Source organism: Mus pahari, chromosome 10 (genome assembly GCF_900095145.1).
Source record: "Mus pahari chromosome 10, PAHARI_EIJ_v1.1, whole genome shotgun sequence".
Lineage (NCBI taxonomy): Eukaryota > Metazoa > Chordata > Mammalia > Rodentia > Muridae > Mus > Mus pahari.
Window position 1 is genome coordinate 37,219,831 of NC_034599.1, and position 19,466 is coordinate 37,239,296.

At 48.9% G+C, this 19,466-nt stretch overlaps 1 protein-coding gene across 1 annotated transcript in view; it reads right to left on the reverse strand.

Annotated features, from left to right (window-relative positions):
* Sorl1 (sortilin related receptor 1) overlaps positions 1-18,512 on the reverse strand; it is a 154,415-nt gene extending 135,903 nt beyond the window's left edge. Inside the window, exons 1-2 of the mRNA XM_021206280.1 lie at positions 18,059-18,512; positions 619-735 (exon numbers count right to left, since the gene is read on the reverse strand). Coding sequence (XP_021061939.1) covers positions 619-735; positions 18,059-18,343 — 402 coding nt within the window. The 5' untranslated portion in view covers positions 18,344-18,512. The remainder of the gene's footprint in view (positions 1-618; positions 736-18,058) is intronic.
* Positions 18,513-19,466: the final 954 nt, after the last annotated feature.

The window sequence follows — 19,466 nt, forward strand, 5'->3', positions numbered from 1 at the left end:
ATAGATAGATAGATAGATAGATAGATAGATAGATAGATAGATGATAGATTAGATGGATGGATGGATAGATAGATAGATGGATAGATAGATAGATAGATAGGATGACAGAAGATGGAGAGATAGATGATACAAGATAGATGACTGACAGACAAATCCATAGGAGATATATTGAGAGCATGGATGTACATGCAGATAAAGGGGTAGTATATGATGAGTAAAGAAGAAAGAGACTTTGTCTGTCAACAGCTCGTCGACCTTGTTGGCATATGGGAAAAAAAGAAAACAGTTTAACTTGATCTGGACCAGCTCCAGGTCACTCAGCCCTGGAGTGCTCTTTGGCACTTAGTGGAGCTATGAGTGCAGACCACCTGTGAGCTTTGGACGTATCGAGGCAGACTACCTGTGACGTCACAAAGTCACCCTACACTGCACACATCCCCTTGGATGCCTCCACCCTGTGTGCAGTACACAATGCACGCATTACTTTCTGTATCTCTTCATTGACGTATAGTCCTTACCATCCATTCCTAACTACGCACTATTTTTTTCTGACATGGCAACCTAGAAGATCAGAAGGGGCATGTCACCGAGAGGACCCAGAGCCACACAAGTACTCACATCACTGCTCTTGGGCCTTGCCAACGCCAGGCTGTCTCGGGCTAATGCCACGATCACGTTGCTTTTCTCTCCGGCCCAGTGCACCACCATCTGATTGTGGGAGTCATTCAGACTGACCTGAAAGAGACCAAAAGGAAATCAAGACCCACGGTGAGTGACAGCCACACACATTCCAAATCAGGTCTCTTAGACCTCCTCTGTCACTCAGACTCTGAGATGGAAAGCGTGGGGTCAGGGCAGACTTTTCTCACGGCCCTGCAAGCGTTACCATTAGCACCTTCTCCAGGAAGAAACACCAACCTTTTCTGCAATCAGTGACCCTGTGGATTCAACCAGACTGCAGAAAATCTTCCCAGGATAGCACTGCCCAAGGGACTCCCTTGCTTTGTTGTTGACGTCAGTCCCCAGCTACGCTGATCTTTACTCCGTGTGTGTGTGTGTGTGTGTGTGTGTGTGTGTGTGTGTGTGTGTGTGTGTGATGTGCACCTGCAACACTGTAAACTAATCACTGAAATTTCCTGTTCGTTCAAAACAAAATTCTCCATAAGCTTGAAATCATGGGATGGAAGAGGGCTAACTAGCTGAGGATGGGCAATGAATGGAAGGAATAGCTGGTCTTCATTATATATTATATATTTATATTTAAACGTATTTAGCAAGCAAGTGTGTGTGTGCACACACACACACACACAGGCTCATGAATGCACTATAGAACATGTGTGGAGCTCAGAGAACAGGGCAACTTCCTCGGAGTCAAACCTCTCTCTTCAACCATGTGGGTTCCTGGAATTGAATTTAGGTTATCTGTCTTGGCCACAAGCACCTTTGCCTCCTGAGCCATCTCGCCCATCAGAAGGAAAACCCAGATGGTCTACCGCATGGTAGGATGGCTATCATTGACAACAACAGCTAGTTGTATTCAAAATGGAGAAGATTTTAAATACTCTCCATGCAAAGGAATGACTGACTCTGACTGGGGCACCTGTCTCTCAGTCCCCTGACCTTTACCTGGCTGGACCTGTAGTTTTCTCTATCACACACACCCTGAAACAGCTTCACACTGTACCTCAGGAACACAGGCCAGTGGTGTGCCAATTCAAAACAATTTAAAGTATTTTTCAAAATTTCACAGGCCAAAAGGTCACATGCTTTTTGAACTTCATGCCCAACCAGTGTTTCGTGGCGGGGAGGGGGGGGACATCACTGCTCCTCGTTAGCTAAGCATGAGAGGTGAAAGGAAGGCTGCCGTATGTGGTCTCCCTGCCTTTCGTTGTTATTTAAGACAGGGTCTCATTGGGTAGCCTTAGTGATCATGATCCTCCTGCCTCAGCCTCAGTGCTAAGATAGATAACAATGTGTCACGTGACGTTTTGATTTATTTTTCCTTTTACTGTCTCAAGTGAGGAAACCTTTCTCAGATCTGAACAGAAGTAGCCTTTTAGATTACTGCTACCAGAAGTCCCCAGACTTTCAATTTTGAATATACAAGGCAACCAACCAAGGACTAGATAGCCATTTCTGTGGCTAAGCCCCCATGTCGCAGCCTGACGACCTACCTACTCTCTTGATCTGCTTTCTGAAGTCACCATAGACTCCTTCTTCCCCGGCCTGAGACAGCAAAGCTGTGTCCCAGGAACAGTTCTAGACAGAAGATTTTAAGAGATGATCCATAGGACCACTCTAACCTGGACCACACACAGTTCTGTTTTCTTTGCCCACCCACACGTGGCAACTCCGGATCCTAATGGCCCAGATGCAAGCAGAAAAACAGGGTAGACAGAGCCTGGGATCCTGATTGATAGGCAGGCCTGCCGCTGATCAGGAACGCCCCCTCTGAACTGATCAGAATTGAGAGCTATCCCGATGCTAGAAAGCTTTCGGGGTCTGTCTGTTGAAACTGGGGAAGGCTATGAAGGGAATAGAGAGCCACTCGTTCCGTCAGCTCGCTCTTGCCTCGTGGGAAACTGGTGTGGCCTTTTCTCCTTTCCCTATTGTGCCTGTGGCTACCACTCTGAGAGCACGTGTTCTCTCCTTAGTTGCCATGCACTGATGGACATCAGCTGCAAGACGACTCACTTTCCAGAACACTTGAGCTCTACCCAACCTGTGGGGACACCGACAAGCTCTAGTGCATCACTGAGAAGCTGGACAAGGCCTCCCCAAATGCAGAGCTCCTGCAGAGCTGTCTGAAATAAGCGTAGTCTGCTGCCAGCCTCCTGAGTCATCTCAAACCCACAGGCTTGGAGGTGGGAGCTTTAGGGACCCGGCGCCTGCCTCTGAAGCCGGAGAGCTCACCTGCCCGGCCCCAGCACCGCTCTAGCACTAAGAAAAAATTCAAGTTGAGTGGGCCCACACTTCTCTCTGCAGAGCTCTAGCAGAAAACCTGCCCCTCTTCACAGCTCCACCCTCTTCCTTTCCCTTCTTCCTCCACCCTGGTATCTCCCCACCCACTCCAGAGGGGTGCTCTCAGATGTCACAAGGGAGAAGAAAAACACCTGGGCCACAAACTTGGCAGCCAGCCCCACCAAGGAGCTAACTAATCTGCAACGGCCCTGCTTTGGGGTTTGAGACACCTGCATCTAATTTGATCCAAGGACCAAACGCTAAAAACTACCTGAAGAGAGACGACTTCAAATAAAAAGAGATAAGAGATTTTATATATATATATATATATATATATATATATATATATATATTCTCATTACCAGTAGATAAGTCCAGGCAAGCATCAACAGAAACATGCAAATCAAAAACAAATAAATTATTTAACTCAAAAACAAATAAATAAAACCGGCTAAGGGACTCCCCCACCTCCTCCGGCCCCCAAGAGTCAAACTTTACTGTTGCTTTCTCTTCCCTTCCCCTCCCTTCCAACCTAGGCTTCCAGGAAGAAACTGGAAATACTGCTGGATCAGAAGCCCTCCAACACAGACGCCTCAGACACTCAGGCTAAAATCCTCTCTCACCTACAAAGCCACCTGCACCCTAGGAACCAGAGAGGAGCAGACTGGACACCTATGTAAATGACACTCAGAAAAGGGGTTAGGAACCTAGGAGAATCACCCGAAGTTCACAGGAGGTCAGAGATGAAAAGGCCCCCACCGGTAGTCAACGGGGGGGGGGGGGGAGGAGGGGGGAGGGGAGGTCTGACAACACTTGCTGGGGTCTTTGCAGCAGAAGACGTAGGTTTTGCTAGCTGATCCTAAGGGATGAGGGATAAAATGGGCACAAAGAGAGAGGCATCAAAATATTCCAGGGCATTCTTATAAAGAGAGCCTCTGAGGGGAGGGGCAAGCTCAGTGGAACCCTTTTTTTTTTTTTTTTTTTTTTTAAATTATCTGATGTCCCCTTTATCTCTAAGAGCGGACTGGAAAAGGGCAGCCCAGCAAAGTGAAAGAGAAGGCTCCGTGACAAGCAAAGGCTTGTCCAAGGGTCACCAGGCACTCACACAAACAGTTCAGTTCCTTGCCTTGGCAGAGATGTCAAGCATATCCAGTCATGAGAACGCCTCCCTGGTGAGTCACCACTAATCTTCAAGGCAGCCCAGGTGCCCATCCCCCACCCCCAAGGCACAGGACCCAAATCAGTAGCAGGAATCGATGCACCCCAAGGACAGTCAAGGGAGCCAGGAGAGGAAGGTCAGCACACCATAGATTTTATTAAGATCATGACATGCAGTCTATTTCCCTCCTGTCCATAGCCGTACTACAGGAAAAGGCAGGATGCAGTCCCCAGGGGACTGTGACCAAGAAGCCAACAGCCCCCAGGGCAGCCCACAGCATCGAGAAGGCACAGATTCCTGTGGCTTGATCCCCTTGGTGATTTCTAGTGTGTTTGGGTCCTTTGCCCGGCTCCACTGCCAGCTCTTCTGATCACCTGCCCTCTACAGCAGCTGCGGGCTTGCAGACTGGTTCCACCAGCCTCTCCCACTTAGTTCCACAGGCTGATCTAGGAGACACCGGTCTGCCAGTGGGCGGAAGAAGGTGGGAGTGTGACTTTTCCAGAAACATAACCTTGATGTGTAGTCAGTCATAACCATAACCCCGGGGTGTGAACAACCTTCCTTCTCTTGTCTCTGGCGCACAGGGCATAGCCTGAGCCTGATAAATGAGACGCAATTAATTGGGGCCATAAAGGCAACGGGGAGGGCCCCCCCCCAGTGCCTCTGCTGGGGGTGGGGGGGAGGGGAGGGATGTGATTGCATGCTACAGGGATCTCCGAATAAAACTCCATCTTAGATGACAAACTAAATCTGTAGGCCTGTTAGACCTCTGGTAGGCTCACATGCGAGGGGTTTAAGAGAACCCCAAGAGGCCACCAGGTCTAAGATGGAAACTCGTTCAGGGTCAGACCTCCAGAGGCTTACTCACTCTGGCATCAAAACCAGAGGTCACCTGGTCCATAAACAAAACCCTAGAAGCCATGGGGCCCAGGATCAGTATCCCAGAATTCACCTGGTTAAAAAACAGAGACCGGGAGATCCGCTGCTCAAGATCAGAAGCCCTGCAAACTCCTCCATTCGGAGACCCTCGGAAGGTAGCCCATGAATGAGCATTTAGAAAACACATGAAAGTCTCTAGCTCATTTGGGAGATGATGAATCTGGTCTGTTCTCTTGCTTCCGGGTAGTGAGAAGTGAAGAAAACACTGTGTTGTTGGGTTGAAGAGAAATCAGCGTGGTCTTTGATGGGGAGCTGGGGGGAGAGCTGTCTTCTGGAATGTGGCATGGTTGTTAATGAAGACTCTATGCGATGCTAATTCATTGCTTTAATACAATGTGCCAGGCACAAAAGGTCACATACTGCATGACTCAGTTTATATAAAATATCCTGGGGGGGCTGGTGAGATGGCTCAGCGGGTAAGAGTACCTGACTGCTCTTCCAAAGGTCCAGAGTTCAAATCCCAGCAACCACATGGTGGCTCACAACCATCCTTAACAAGATCTGACTCCTTCTTCTGGAGTGTCTGAAGACAGCTACAGTGTACTTACATATAATAAATAAATCTTTAAAAAAAAAAAAAAAAATATCCTGGGCAGGGAAATCCACAAGGACAGAAAGCAGATGAGGGGCAGCCAGGAGGCTGAGGAGGAGGAGAGGGGGGTGTTCTTTAGGATGTAGAGAATGTCATGGACACAGACAGAGAAAATAGATACAGAATGCACGGACATTCCAAATGCCACTGGATGTTCAATGGCTGTTATGTAAATGCCGCCTCATTTTAAAATCATTTCTATGACCTGGGTAGAACACTACACTTCTCAAGTACAGATCCAATACCTAGGCGCTCCTACTTGTAAGAAGTACTTATTTCCTTTCAGCTCACAGTGAGCCCAATGCTACCAAAATATGCAGCTCAAAGGAGTCATAATGGAGGCCGGCTGAGGACAGGGTCTCTGGCCACAGCAATACTTCAAAGCGCTGTAAACAGTGTCTACAGAGTCACAGCAGGCTCATCAACCTTGTTGTCCCCAGCTGGAGGGACAGCCACAGCCTCACAGGGCTCTCAGCTCCTGAATATTAGCTACTGCAGGCTCTCAGCAATCACTCACTCCTTGGCATAGCTCGAAGTCTTTACCAAACATCACCACCACCCGCTCTGGCCATCTCTCAGTCCCCCTGCATGCCCTAGGGATCCGAGGGAGATGAAGGAGTATCCTAGAGGTATGAAGATCTGATTCTTAGCATTGGGGGCTGGGGGAGGACGGGCGGCAGGGCCCAAGAGAATCTTCTGCAGTCCACTCCTTGGGCTCTGAGCTGTTATAAATAGAAGGGAGGAAATAAATTGCTAAGCGTATGAAGGAAGGGCCGCGCACCGCCATGAAGTGCACACTGAGGTCTGCTGGATGCCAGGCACCCTGCAGGTCTTTAATCATGCCTCACCTCTGTGAGCATACCAAGGGCTTCTGGGAGAAATCAGGGTTGCAGGTCTGAAGACAGGCTGAGGGATTGTCAAGAAAGCCACCGAACTCATTGTGGTCTTGGATCCTTACTCAGGAAGATGGGAGCCCCTTCCTGGAACAGGTCCCACCTCTCTCCACTCATTTCTTCTCCCATGACCTCCTTCACATTGGCCAAACACAGAGCTGAAGATGTCCTAGACACTGCCAGCTCGACATCATCATGCCTCCCGCATGCTGGTTTCTAGAACAGACCTCGAGGTGTTACAAACATGGCAGCCTGGTTCAATTCTCTGCCTCACTGGCTATGAAATACAAAGAAGTGATGGTTGTAGTTGTTGTTGTTGTTGTTGTTGTTGTTGTTGTTGTTGTTTTAAATCAACAGAGATATAAAATAAACAGCCTTATCCTTCAACTCTGAGGATTGAGTCAGCACCCCCAGGTACCTGATACTACAGGGACCTCAGAAACCAAAGATGGACTTCCCATGTCCAACAACAAGGTTTTTTTCCAACCAGGTGACCTAAATGTGAGGTATGCAAATCAGCTCCCAGTGTCCCCTTTCCAGACCAAGTCTCCACTATATTTAGAAAGCTCATTACACTCCCTGGACTTCCTACCTCAGGAGAACTGAACTCCAGCATCTGAGTGCTCCCTGAAGACAGGCCTGTCTGTGGGGCCAGCACACTCACTCACTTGACCTTGGAGTCGGTTCAAGATGGGACCTGTACTCACAGAACTTCGCTGACAAAGTCATGCAGCGCATCGTATAGATGAGGAAGCAAAAGAATGACCTTGAACTAAAACCTGACATTTCACTACCATCTTCACCAGAGCTATGAGGTTGCCACAGACAGAGAGATGCATGGAGGGGGAGGAGAAGAGGGAGGAAGGGAAGGCTTTTCCTCCTACCACACCAGAAGGACAATAACCACATTCTCACTGGCTTGCACAACCACCCCTACCTGTCATTCACTGCCATATGCCACACCCTCCAGGTAAACATTGTCATCAGACAATGAACCTGGGGGGTTGGGGGTAGGGAGGAAAATCTATCCCTTCCCTTACTTGTGGGTAAGATAATAAAGAAAATATCAGAATCAGAAGGAAACTCAAAAGAAAATCTAACATCTGCTCTGAGATTTACAGGGATCATTTCCTACTGCCTTGAGATGCAACCTAGGATCTCCAGTGCTAGGCGTACAGACACAGCAAACATCCCCAAAGCGTACAGGAGAAGCCACAGCTCACCTGTCTCCTGTGAGAATTTCCCAGTAAAACCCAAAGTCATGCACAAGTTCCTTCAGAGACAAGAGTCTAGCTGTGTAACCCACGCTGCCCCAGAACTTACCGAGAAGTTCAGGCTGACCTTGAACTATCAACTCCCCTGCTTCCACTTCCCCCCAAAGGTACTTCTACGACCCTCAGCGGGGCTCCAGGTCACCCACTTTCCCCAAACTCTCTTATTTGGCTCCCACAGCTTTGCTATAAATAGCTGCTTACTTCGCTCATTCAATAAATGTTTATTGAGCATTTACTGTAATCCAGATGCTACGCTAGGTGTTAGGAAAGCACCAGACTCCTCTGCCTTGCCTCGCTTCTCTCAAATTAGTAGAGGAAGAAACACCAAGTAACGAATTTAATGAGCGCTTAAACTCCAGTTGTCAAACAGAGGCCGTGACTTCATGTGGTGAGGACAGTAGCACTTCCTGGAAGAGCTAATAAACCAAAGATGGAGAGCGAGCAGTTAGGGGTGGAAGGCTGCGGCAGAAGGAGAGGCACACAAACCTAGGGAAGAATGAGACTCAGATTGGAAGAGCCCGAAAATCTACCATCTTTGAAAAAGTTAAAACGGCAACATAGCCAGAATAGCCTAGGAGAGGGGATTATATGAGAACTCTGGGTCTTAGGGGAAGAAGACTAAAGGATTGCACAGAGAAGGGAGGGAGGGAGGGAGGGAGGGAGGGAGGAAAAGGAAGGAAGGGGGGGAGGGAGGGAGGGAGGGAGGGAGGAAAAGGAAGGGAGCAGGGGGGGCAGGGATGGGAACTAAAAAGCAAGCTGTGATTCTCTACCCAAGAGGACCCTCTATGTTTATGCATAAGAGACAGTGGTGTCACATAAATTTGAAACAAATCAGAAGTTCAGTTTGGGTCTTCATCTCCACAATTCACGAGCTGTCTAACCTGGGGAAAAGTCGCTTCTCTTTCGGAGCTACAGGATATTCATCTGGGAATGGAGAGGAACAATGTAACTCTTCCCAAGTTCGCAGGGCTGCTGCAAGAAGCAAACAAGATATAAACCAAGGATGTGTTTCATAAACCTCGACATCCAAAAGTGTCACTTATTTTCTAGTCCCAATGACTTTCTGTCCCAATCAGCCATTCTTCACAGCACGGCTCTACATAAAAGCTTAACATCAGCATCACTAGGCCTGGAACCTAAGAGCACGACGCATGTCAAATAATAAGACAACACATACTACACTGACTTTTCAACTAGTGACTATTAACACTTTCGGGAAGCCTGGCCCATGCTTGACAACAAGGCTCAGAAAGCTGGGGAGGCTTAAACCTGTCCTCCCAGAGCAGAAGACCCTGAGACCTCATTGCCAGCTGCCTTTCCACACTGAAAAAGCCACACAAATGAGACAACTAATCCAGAGGGTGCACGCAGCTCAGCCCCCAAAAGCCAAGGAAGACCAAGTTCTCAGTAACAGGAAATGGCCAGGCAACTACCTGGTGACAGGAGCTGGCCACACCTCTCTTCTGCTTGCCTAACTCTCTAACTCGGTTTTTAACGGCCTGTTCACTTCTCCCCAACTTTCGCCCAGGCACACCTAATGCTTCTCCTGCTTGGTCTCTGCAGTAACCCTGTCATCTCCACCCTGGCACGCCTCGACAACTCCAGCAAACCCCGTGCACAGTTAACTGCAAGATATATTTTTATAACTACTCAGTGTGGGACTTCCAGGGAACCACATATGTACAGATGAGGTAAATTTTAGGTATGGTGTCATGTTACTTAATTAATTGGGCACAGGTCTCAAATATTTAAATTCCTTCAAACAGTCTCAGCTTCCAGATAGCTTACCTAGTTCCGCTCTGTCCCCATTTCCTAGAATCAAGGGTCCCTTTTTTTAAGATCCTTGACCTGGACCCAGGAGGTCAGTTTTGACTTCAGACTTCAGCTACCACGAACATCTCAGTTAACAAACAAGGTTCCATGGGGCCAACAAGCATCCAGGGTGACAGAGTCTGAGCCAATTTCTTTCCCAGGTGGCTTCTGATAGCGTACATGTGTGTATGTGTTGTATGTGTGAGATTGTATGTATGTGTATGTGTACATGCCTGTGTGTTTTGTGTGTGTGTGTTTTATGTGTATATGTGTGCATATACATATGTGTGCATGTATGTGTTTCTTGTGTGTCTGTTGTATGTATGAGATTGTGTATACATGTATACATGTCTGTATGTTGTGTGTGTGTTTGTGTTTTATGTTTATGTGTGTATGGTGTGTGTGCATGTGAATGTATTGTTTCTCGTGTGTGTGTGTGTGTGTGTGTGTGTGTGTGTGTGTGTGTGTGTTAGCAGGACACCATCCCTCACCTTACAAAGGGGATGAAAGATGAAGCACATTTAGAGTCATATGACCTTCATTGGCTCTTACCCACTTACTCCATATAACAATGACTCTAGCCACCTTCCCCAGGCCTCCTTTTAGTCAGCAGTGAGGAACAAGCTCTCCACACCACAGATAAGTCTTCTTTCAAAATAAACAAAGCCCTTATAGTCCTCTTTGGGTATTTTGTTTTAGTTTTGTTTTCCTTTTTTTTTTTTTTTTTCCTTTTTAAGGGAGGGGTAGCCTTGTACATTGGTCTCTACATGGCACAAAACACATTTGATATCCTACGTCTTTTTATTGCCCTCATCTGCCACTCAGATTTGGGATATAATCACATCAGCCTGCCTTTCTGAGAATTCGTAGCTGTGTTTTTAATCTAATTCGGGGGCCTGGAGATAAATCATCCTGAAGGGTCCCGATTTTCCAAGCCAAGAGCCTGCAGCCGCGGCAGCAACAGCAATGGCATGCTAAGTTAAAGGACCAGCGAGGAAGGAGGGGGGGCTTCAACACAGTGATGGAGACCACACACCTCTATTGTTTGTCTTGGTGCCAGCCTGAAGGGTGGAAGGGATGAAAGACAGAGCCAGGTCCACTGGGGTAAGTCAGTAAGAGTACAGGAAGTGGAGGACAGGGACAAAGAGGCTGCCGCACCGCTACAGCTCCCTGCTACGTAGGACCCTCGGGATCTGCACACCTCTGCACACGTCAGCACAGCTGGGGTGGCCCTGGGCTATTAGCATGAGCACAGCACAAGAAAAGAGGCACTCAGGTTTAAAGAGTTCATCTGAAGGGTGAGCCTTCCAAGGGCCTGATGGAAGGAGGCAACTGTGCAGAAGCAACCCCTCCCCAAATGAACACAGTGTCCACTTGTCCTCTACAGTCCACCATGAAGCCTGCCCTAGCCATCAGCAGCCTCCAAGACCTAGGGTTTTTTCACAGTGCTCAACTCTGGTTTGTACTTCCCCTGTCTATGATTAGCCTCTCTCAGGTGAAACGGAAGATTTCTACAGCTCAGATGCTAGGCCCCCCTCCACTTACCAGAGGTCTGCTGGCAGGCAGGACAGCAGCAGCCAGGGCCACCACATGGCTACTAAGCTTTAAATTCATTAATACTATGCAAAAAGAAATTCAGCTCTTCAGTCACACTACCTGTAGTTCAAGTTTTCAGTAGCCACATATGCCTAGCAGACATGCTGAACACACAGGTGTGTGAAACTCCTATTCAGTAATGTTCCATCGGAAGATCGGATACAAGGACAACACAGGATCCGACAGCTCTCTGCTGACAGCAATAATGAGGCTTGGAGTCAGGGCTGAGGGTCTGTCTCTTATGTGCTTAGCATGTACCAGGCACTGAGATCAATCCTCAGACACACACACACAAGTACCCACTGGACACCTGAATTTTGTAATTACTCTATATTTCACAATTGTAGTTACAACTGTTACCAAGTCCCACGCTCACAGAGCCCACACTACTATGCACAGAGCATCACTGTCTTCCCATTTCAACTCGCAGCATCTCCCAGTAGCGTAGGATAAACCCCACAGCTTGACCCTGAGCAGCAGCCCACCCAGATTCTCCTGCTTTCTGGCATCATCAGCTGCTTTGATGCTCAAGGGCCACCCAGGCCACTTCTTCGAAGGCCTAAGGTTTGCAAGTCAATAAACCAATAAATTAGGTCGAAATTAACTGTGACTCATTTTAAACGGGGGGGGGGGGGAATTGATTTGTGCGTGTACGTGGCTGGACTGAATATGCCATCTGCCAGCAGATCCTGACCTACCTGGAGAATGCACAGGAAGACCATGTTCTCATTAACAAAGAAAACACCTCCTCCCCGGCATCCCAGACAGTTCCCAGAGAAATACCAATCCCCAAATGTTCAAACCAAAAGAGACTGAACTCTCCTTCCCATCACATGAATTTAACCCTGGGGGAAAAAAAATGAAAGAAAGGTGCACAAAGCACCCCAGGTTTAAAACAGTTCTGTGTAACCAACCACCAATTATCCATAATTGTCAAATATTATAAATGCTACACTCACTGGCTTTCCTGGAATACATTTATATGACCATTTCCCCTATCTGCAACATGAAGAATGCAGACTCATTTAATATTCACCTGAGCAAATTTTAATTAAGAAGGTAAACTGATGCTTTAAAAGAGAAACTAAATAAATATGTAAAAGCAAATAAAATTAGCCTGGCTATTTCATGCTTTTCGGAATACTGTAATGCCCCCTGCATCTCCCTACAATGGGCCGGACAGGGCTTGCTTGCTCTATGGCTGCCCAGGAATAAGAAGGACACCACAAACACGTCTGCGATCTCTGAGGAAGAAGACCCCAGTCAACAACGCAAGGCTCCTCCAACAGCTGCTCTTTGCCTTGGATAGGCAGTGCTGTTGGGATCTGCCTCATGGATCCAGGTCTCAACACAATTTACTAAGCAAGGCACTGACTTCATTTTACAGGAATACAATGGAAAGAGTGTCAAAAGGAACACAAAGCTAAGGTCTGTAATGCGCTCCCTGAATTCTGATGTCCTCACACAGTGGGGTTCCACTCCTCTAGGGGCTGCTGGATCCTCTGCCAGCTCTGCAGTGGGGCCCTTCTGGTGACATCCTGACTACCCATGGTCACCACTCCACAAATATATTTAGAGTTTAAATTAACCTCATTACTCATGACACCAAGGGCTACAGGTAACAAAAGGCTGCTGATAACTCGATTTTGTGGGCATTCATACTTATATTTTGTGCGTTAGATTTCTGTAAGGAAATCATAACAAAAACCTGGCAACAAGTGTTACCAACTGAGAAGGGGATTGTGATACAGAAGGCAATAGGATTCACCGGTCTCCATGCATTCCTTCAGAACACAAAGGCTTTGTTAGCAGGCATCACCTGCTGAAGACTATGGAAGCTCAGTGGGTAAGTTCTCCTCCCATCCCTTGAATTCTCAGTGTCTCTCCTTGGGCCCCTTTTATCCAGCCCTTCCACCACAAAGCCTCTACTGTTCCAGGCTCTAATCTACCGACGAACCAAACAGTGCCAGACACAGCCCAGAACTCCAGAGAAGGGATACAGGCGAAACCAGGAGAGCTGTTTCAAGGTCACATCCCTCACCAACCCAAGAGGCCAACGAGGTCTTCACCTACGCAAAACTCAGGTCGGCACAGCCAGCACGCAGCCTTCTCGGCTTCATCTGGAAGCCCACAGGTCAAGCATCCTCACTTCAGAATCAACCGGCCAATTCTTTCCCAAGCAAGTATATCGTGTAAGAATCAACACCAGAGTGATCTAAAGCCAAACAGTATTCTTTCCCCAAAGGAGGCCCTTTGTCCAAGGCCCTTGTGTTGTAATGGACACTTTGTTTTTAGCCTCAAACCAGGACACTGTATCCGCTCCATCCTCTAAAATGCAAGAATTATGAAAAGAGAGCTTGTTGCAAGCAAAATAAACCTGGGAATCCTGTTAGGCCTTGTGCCTCATTCCAAAGGATCCCCAACTCTCTCCCCTCTCCATCCCACAAACACACACACACACACACACACACACACACACACACACAAATTTAAAATACCGTTAGCAAAAACCAATATGAGAACCCTAAAAGGGAGAATGCTGTAAAAATTAGAATCCTGGGTCTTTATTGGAATTAACTCCCAGATAGCACAGGAAACCCAGGGCTACACTCCCAAGGGCCATCCCATCAGCTTCAGCACCATGGAGTGAGCCAAAGCCTTTCCTTAGTTTGTGGCCCTCCCTTGCTCCTGCTTGTAGATAACTTCATATAACTTACTGTGCTTCCCACTCTCTACACTGCTCCTTCCAGGTAGAAAAGTGGTCCGCAGATGATTATCAAGGGTCTCCCACAGTGAAACACAGAGGAGCCAATCCTGGTCCCCCACAAAGCACACAGGGAGATGAGGCACTCATTATAACCCAGGGCAGTGAGGGCTGGAACCAGGCACAGAACTGTTGTCCCCACAGAGCTGGGAATACTAAGCGCCCCCGGGAGGCTTAGAGAACAGAAAAAGGGGTTCTCTCAGCAAAGAGAAGAGTTGAGGAAGACCTTTGGGGAAGAACACAAAGCAAGAGTGATTGCGAAGGGCAGGAAAGAAATCAGTGTGGCAAGAACTACAGACAAACTCCTGCCAATCCACTCCTCTAACCTCAGCACAACGGAGGCAGAGACAGGAGGAGGAAAAAAGAGGCTAGCCTGAGCTTTATGGTAAGTTTCAGGCCAGCTTGGGCTAAATGAGACCCCACCACCACCAAAACAATTTAATATATAAATTAATTAAATATATTTATATATTATTTTTTTAAGATTTATTTATTTATTTATTTATTTATTTATTTATTTATTATATGTAAGTACACTGTAGCTGTCCTCAAACGCCCCAGAANAGGGCGTCAGATCTCGTTAAGGATGGTTGTGAGCCACCATGTAGTTGCTGGGATTTGAACTCTGCACCTTTGGAAGAGCAGTCGGGTGCTCTTACCCGCTGAGCCATCTCACCAGCCCTATTTATATATTATTAAATCATTAATAATATGCACAATTATCAAGAAATGTACTAATGATTACTGTCAATAATAATTACATATATTATATATTTAAAAGCTACTGCTTCCTCCTTGTTTAATTTGACCTTCTTAAAGGCTAGGCCTTCCTTGTAACTTGTGTAGAAAAAAGCCTTAGTATCTGGCCCGTTGGTCTCTACTATTACAAATGTGTTTCTGGGCGATCCTGTCAGAACCACTCTTCTCATATTAGAAAATCTTCCTAAGAAGAAAATCCTAAGAAGGCATATAGTCAAAATAACCAAGTCTTTTCTCCATAAAGTGAGGAAGGTCATAGAAGGGGCACTCCAGTGTGACATGCCGACACAGGCTCCTTTCTCGGCCAAAATTTCCCCGGCAAAGCCTTCCTTCTGTCCCCCACCTCCCTGGCTTCCGTTTCCAGCTCTGACAAGTGTCCCCTTACTCCCTTACCCCCACCTAAGTCCCCCTGTCCCCAGCCATCACTCCAGGTCCAGCACCTAAGTCCCCCTGTCCCCAGCCATCACTCCAGGTCCAGCACCTAAGTCCCCCTGTCCCCAGCCATCACTCCAGGTCCAGCACCTAAGTCACCCTGTCCCCAGCCATCACTCCAGGTTCAGCACCTAAGTCCCCCTGTCCCCAGCCATCACTCCAGGTCCCCACCAGGGTAGGGTCAGGGCTGGTTGAGTGTGACAGGTCTGCTGGTTACCACCTGTTTGTTTACAATGATCTCGCCTTCAATTGTTCTCTTCTTTGGTTGCTGCTTGTTTGTGTGTGTGTGTGTGTGTGTGTGTGTGTGTGTGTGTGTGTGTGTGTTTTAAGAAACACATCCCCTTCAGACAACTGTCCACTGTAATTACTTGGGTTTAAAAATCAAAGGGAATTTATATAACTTGGTGCAGGGTGAGAGTTCAAACGAGCATACAGATTAATAACACAGTCACATTTGGGGGGAGAGGCACTATTCATACCTGGGTATGTCCCAGGAAAAACAGAGGCATGCACATGGCCACTTCAAGTACAGAGGTGATTCCAAATAGACATACATCACTCCAGAAACTCAGAGAAGAGCCCCCAAGCCATTCAGCCACTGCTTCCTGAGCCCGTAGTCCGAAGGGCCTGCACCAGGTTAGGGCTTGTGGCAAGGATCCCATACCATAAAGTTAGTTCTTCCTTCTGTCTGAGTCCACTCCTCCACAAGGAAGGGTAATGCTATGCTTTCCTTAACCTGTAGCAACAGGGAATGAGGGCCTAGGAAGGCAGCCCTAGTGAGGGGGCACAGGAGGGCTCCTCACTGTTGTGTGGGAATGCCTCATTCCGAGTCCAACTGTTGGCTGAATCTGCATCCTTCAATGGAACCAGTCTGGCTGGCCTGGAGACATGAAAGCAAAACGCAGGGGGTGGGGGTGGGGGTGGGGGGGTGGCGGGGGAGGTGTTTGGAGAGGTTCCCAAGGAGGACAGAGTTCATCTCTAGCTTGCTCTAAATCCCTGAGAGATTTTCACATGGCGAGCCCAAAGGAAGGAGGAAATAAAGAGCTGCTGCGTGGATACCGCGGAGACTAGAAGGTGCCTCTGTCCACCAGAACTAGGCTGGAGGGGACCTGAGCATCCAGGGGCATCGGCCCCTCACTCCTCCCATGCCCAGCCCACTCACTCAGGAGCACAGCAGAGCTAGGCAAGCTGGGGAGACCCATCCCCAGCCACAGTTCCAAGCTGCCATGCCTGCCAAGAGCAATCTTGCTGACTTCCAAATTACAAAAAGGAAGTTTCAGATGGGGGTGAAAAGGGGAGGGGGACAAGGATCTGGGCCCAAGAACAGGGCAGGTGGGCTTCAGTAGTCTGAGCCCTGCACACACGCACACGCACACATGCACATACATACACCGTCAAGCAGTTACGGGTCATCTGGTATACATTCCTGCCCAGGGGCAGGTGGTCTGGTGGTGGACAGATGTCAGCTACTCCCACCCACACACAACCGCCCCTCTGTCTTCGTAACGATATATGCATTTTATTTTAGAAAGGAGATGTTTAGGAAGCACTGAACAGAGACAAGGTGACTTCCCTCCCCCAGCACCCAAAGGTCAGTGAGACCACGCAGGAGAGAGAACTACAGCGCTCACAGCCCTTCCCTGCGTGACCTTGGACCAGTCACCGCACCTGTCACAGCTTGGGTTTCTTCACTCAAAACGTGACACAATAGGGTGACACAATAGGATGGCATGTTTTATGAGACGCTTTCTGGCTCCAGGAGTTGATTGTTTAACTCTATGTATGGCCTGAAGGAAGACTTTGCTATAGCCAAAAATCACTGAAGAAAGGCAGAACCCCTGCTAATCCCTTAATTTGTACTTTAGACAGGGACAGTCACTCTGGGACATGGATGTGTTGGTCAGCTCCATCGGGCCCACCTTTTCTCTCCCACCAACCTTCTAGTTTTGCTGATGTCAGTCTTAACCGAAGGACTGGGAGTCTCTGAATAGACAATAACACGGGCAAATTAATTCCACCAGCGCGGATACGAAGGGACAAATTCAACGTGGCATCCCTAGCAGTCAGTGGGGGCCATGAGTGAAATGTGTGTTACTTATGACCTAATAAACCCATTGCCTGGATAGAAATAAATCCTTTAATGAATATGAAGCCCAGCAAATTTCTTGCAGTAGTCTCAAATCCCGAGTGTCATAAGAGATAGTTTTTATCTAAAATAAAGCCATCACCTTGAAGGGGTGGGAAAGGGGGGTGGGATGATGTGCTGTACTCCCAACTAAAATAATCCAGCCTTACACGCAGACATTCACGAGCTCACACGCACACATGTATCCACTGGGTACACAAGGGGCAATCGTGGCGCTTTGAGAGTTGCCCACCTTTATTGAGGTTCATGAGGATAAACATGGAATGTCCTCCTCTGCAATTCTGCTTAAGTGCTTTACAACTGCAGGGTTCTCGCTCCCGCTGCCAAAGGATGGTACAGGAGTTAGGGTGGGGGTGGGGGGTATGCCCGTTTCTATCCAGATGTAAAATTTATGCTGTACCCCTCAAAAACCTGCCAGAAACTACCCTAGTCTGTCTGCATACAGGCTAGGGAAGAGAGGCTCTGCACCCTTCGAGTTACCTGGAACACATCTGCTAAAATCGACAGAAAGGAGGAAAAAAAAAAAAATCTATGCGACCAGAGTGCTGACGGCTGTACTCATGTGATGTACAGGGGGAAAGGAGAAGAAAAAGAAATGAAACAAACATGCCAGCCGGGAAGTCCCCAAGCGGAGCCAGCACCTGGGAAGCGACTGCAAAGGATGGGTGCGGGGGTGAGGAAGTGGTGGGAGAGAAAGGGGCTGGAAGGAGGTGGCTTGCAGAAGTGCTCACCTGTCCATACACCTGGATAGGCTGGGGCTGCAGAGCAGCGCTCCGCCGGGTCCTGAGTGGCTTCCTGGCCGCCGGGCTCGCCCCCGGGGCATCCCCTTGCGTTCCTAGCCGGAGCTCGCGCGGGTCGCCCTGCACCACGAAGAAGCCCCGGTCCTGAGGCAAGGGCGCCTGGCCACCGTGCAATCTCTGCGTCCAGCCCCCGCCGAGAGTTCCGGGGGGCAACAGCGCGACCAGGGCGAATAGGAAAGGGAGTCTCGACTCCCTCCTGCTGCTCCGTGTCGCCATGTTCGGGCGAACGCTCCCGCAGGTGGCGCCGCCGCCAGGAGAGAATGTGCAGCGCGCGCCGGGACAGCGCGGGGCCAGGGCCGGGGCCGCGCGCGCCGCTCCCGGGGCTCCAAGCCGCCCGGGCTTTCCGCTGCGCCCGCCACCGCAGCCACGGCCACCGCCGCCGCCGGGTCCCGCTCACTCGGCGCCGCGCCGTCACGTGTGAGCTCGCAGCGCGTCCCCCTTCGCGCACTTTCTCCGCTCGCTGCGACTGCGGCCCCGCCCCCTGGGATGGGGAAGTCAAGGCAGGGAGCGCCCGCCTGAGGGCACCGTGGTCCCCTTCGCGCACACCTCGCCCTCCCTGTCGCAGTGAAGAGTTGCGTGGGCACAGTGCTCTATTTCCCCGGGTTGAGTTAGCTACTCCATGGGCTCCTGGGGTACCCTGGTCGCCCCAAACTGCCATCAATCTCTGCACCTTGTGCAGCCACTCCACCACCTTTCTGGGCCTTGGCCTCATGTTCACCTCCAATGGAAAGCAAACCACAGAACTGGCCCTTAACACACCAACGTAAGTCAAGATGAACCTGCTGGTTTGTGAAACTTATGTGTTTTCAACTACAGCACAGAAATGTGCTTAAAGTGGCTACAGCTCAAACTACCTTTGATCAAGCTGAACTGCCCCTGCGTCCAGCTGAGTACAGCATTCATTACCCTACCCAGAAGCAGTAAAACCTGGGCTACACTTGATCCACCTGGACTACACTAGGCATGGCCCAGGGCCGTACCAGTCTCCTGCTGTGATCCCTTAAGATGCTCCAGCACTGAGCCACTCTCAGAGCTAAGATGTGTGTGTCCCTTCAACCAAACACCATTAGCTGTAAAGGCCGTAAAGACTGCACATGTACTGGAGGGATCGGAAGCCCAAGGAGGGGGTACACTTTTAATGCACCTTAAAATCAGCTCTAAGAGCCATATTGTAACCACTTTTACACATTTTTTCCCCCAGCTGGTGGGAGCAGTTAAGTATTACCCTGTATCTCATCCTAGGTCTCTCCAAACTCAGGTCCTGGTTATTGAGATGACTCAAGGCCGAGCTGGGCTGCTGAGTCCATTGGTTTAGAGAAGGGATGGGGATCTCTCTCTC